Source organism: Sinocyclocheilus rhinocerous, unplaced genomic scaffold (genome assembly GCF_001515625.1).
Source record: "Sinocyclocheilus rhinocerous isolate Xijiao unplaced genomic scaffold, SAMN03320098_v1.1 C36015752, whole genome shotgun sequence".
Classification (NCBI taxonomy): domain Eukaryota; kingdom Metazoa; phylum Chordata; class Actinopteri; order Cypriniformes; family Cyprinidae; genus Sinocyclocheilus; species Sinocyclocheilus rhinocerous.
In genome coordinates, this window is record NW_015770696.1 from 1 (window position 1) to 763 (window position 763).

At 47.2% G+C, this 763-nt stretch overlaps 1 protein-coding gene across 1 annotated transcript; it reads right to left on the bottom strand.

The window, feature by feature from the left end:
- Window positions 1-35: 35 nt before the first annotated feature.
- On the bottom strand, window positions 36-757 carry LOC107735382 (ribonucleoside-diphosphate reductase large subunit-like; the record flags this gene model as incomplete). Its single annotated transcript, XM_016547082.1, has 3 exons — window positions 616-757; window positions 375-524; window positions 36-291 (listed from the first exon to the last, which is right to left on the bottom strand). Coding segments are annotated over exons 1-3 (514 nt in total), but the record flags the coding sequence as incomplete, so codon positions are not given.
- Window positions 758-763: the final 6 nt, after the last annotated feature.

The window sequence follows — 763 nt, forward strand, 5'->3', positions numbered from 1 at the left end:
AGCGACTTAAGACTGGTTTTGTGGTCCAGGGTCACATATTATATAGGCTATATACATCATCCAACTTACGCCCTTGCTCACAGGAGACCCAGCGTACGTTTCATACGGCCCAAATTCTGCAGCCAGCTCACAGCTGGACTCCAGGGCAGCGTAGTAGATGGTCTCAAAGATCTGTGTGTTGAGGTGTTGAGCCTCTGCGCTCTCAAACGGGAAGCGCATGAGGATGAAGGCATCAACCAGACCCTGAACGCCGATACCGATGGGCCTGTGACGCTTGTTGGAGTTCTCTGCCTGTTGTGTGAGAGAGAAGATCAGCCTCTGCAGCAAATTACAATAATGTAGGATGACTAAAGCCCCCCAAAAAAGCACCTCACCTCTCGCACAGGATAGTAGTTGATATCAATGATTTTGTTCAGGTTCTTCACAATGACTTTTGTAACAGAGGCCAACTTCTGGAAGTCAAAAGTTCGCTCTGGGGTGACGTACATGTTAAGTGCAATGGATGCCAAGTTGCAAACAGCCACCTACAAGAGAGTTTGGTCCTCTATGAAAGCACTTTCAAATGAAGTCAAATAAGCTATATCATACTTTATGTACGTATTCTACACTCCTTACCTCATCCTTACTGGTGTACTCTACAATCTCTGTGCACAAGTTACTGCATTTGATGGTGCCCAGGTTCTGCTGGTTGCTCTTGCGGTTGCAGGCATCCTTGTAGAGCATGTAGGGTGTGCCGGTCTCTGTCTGAGACTCAATGATGGCA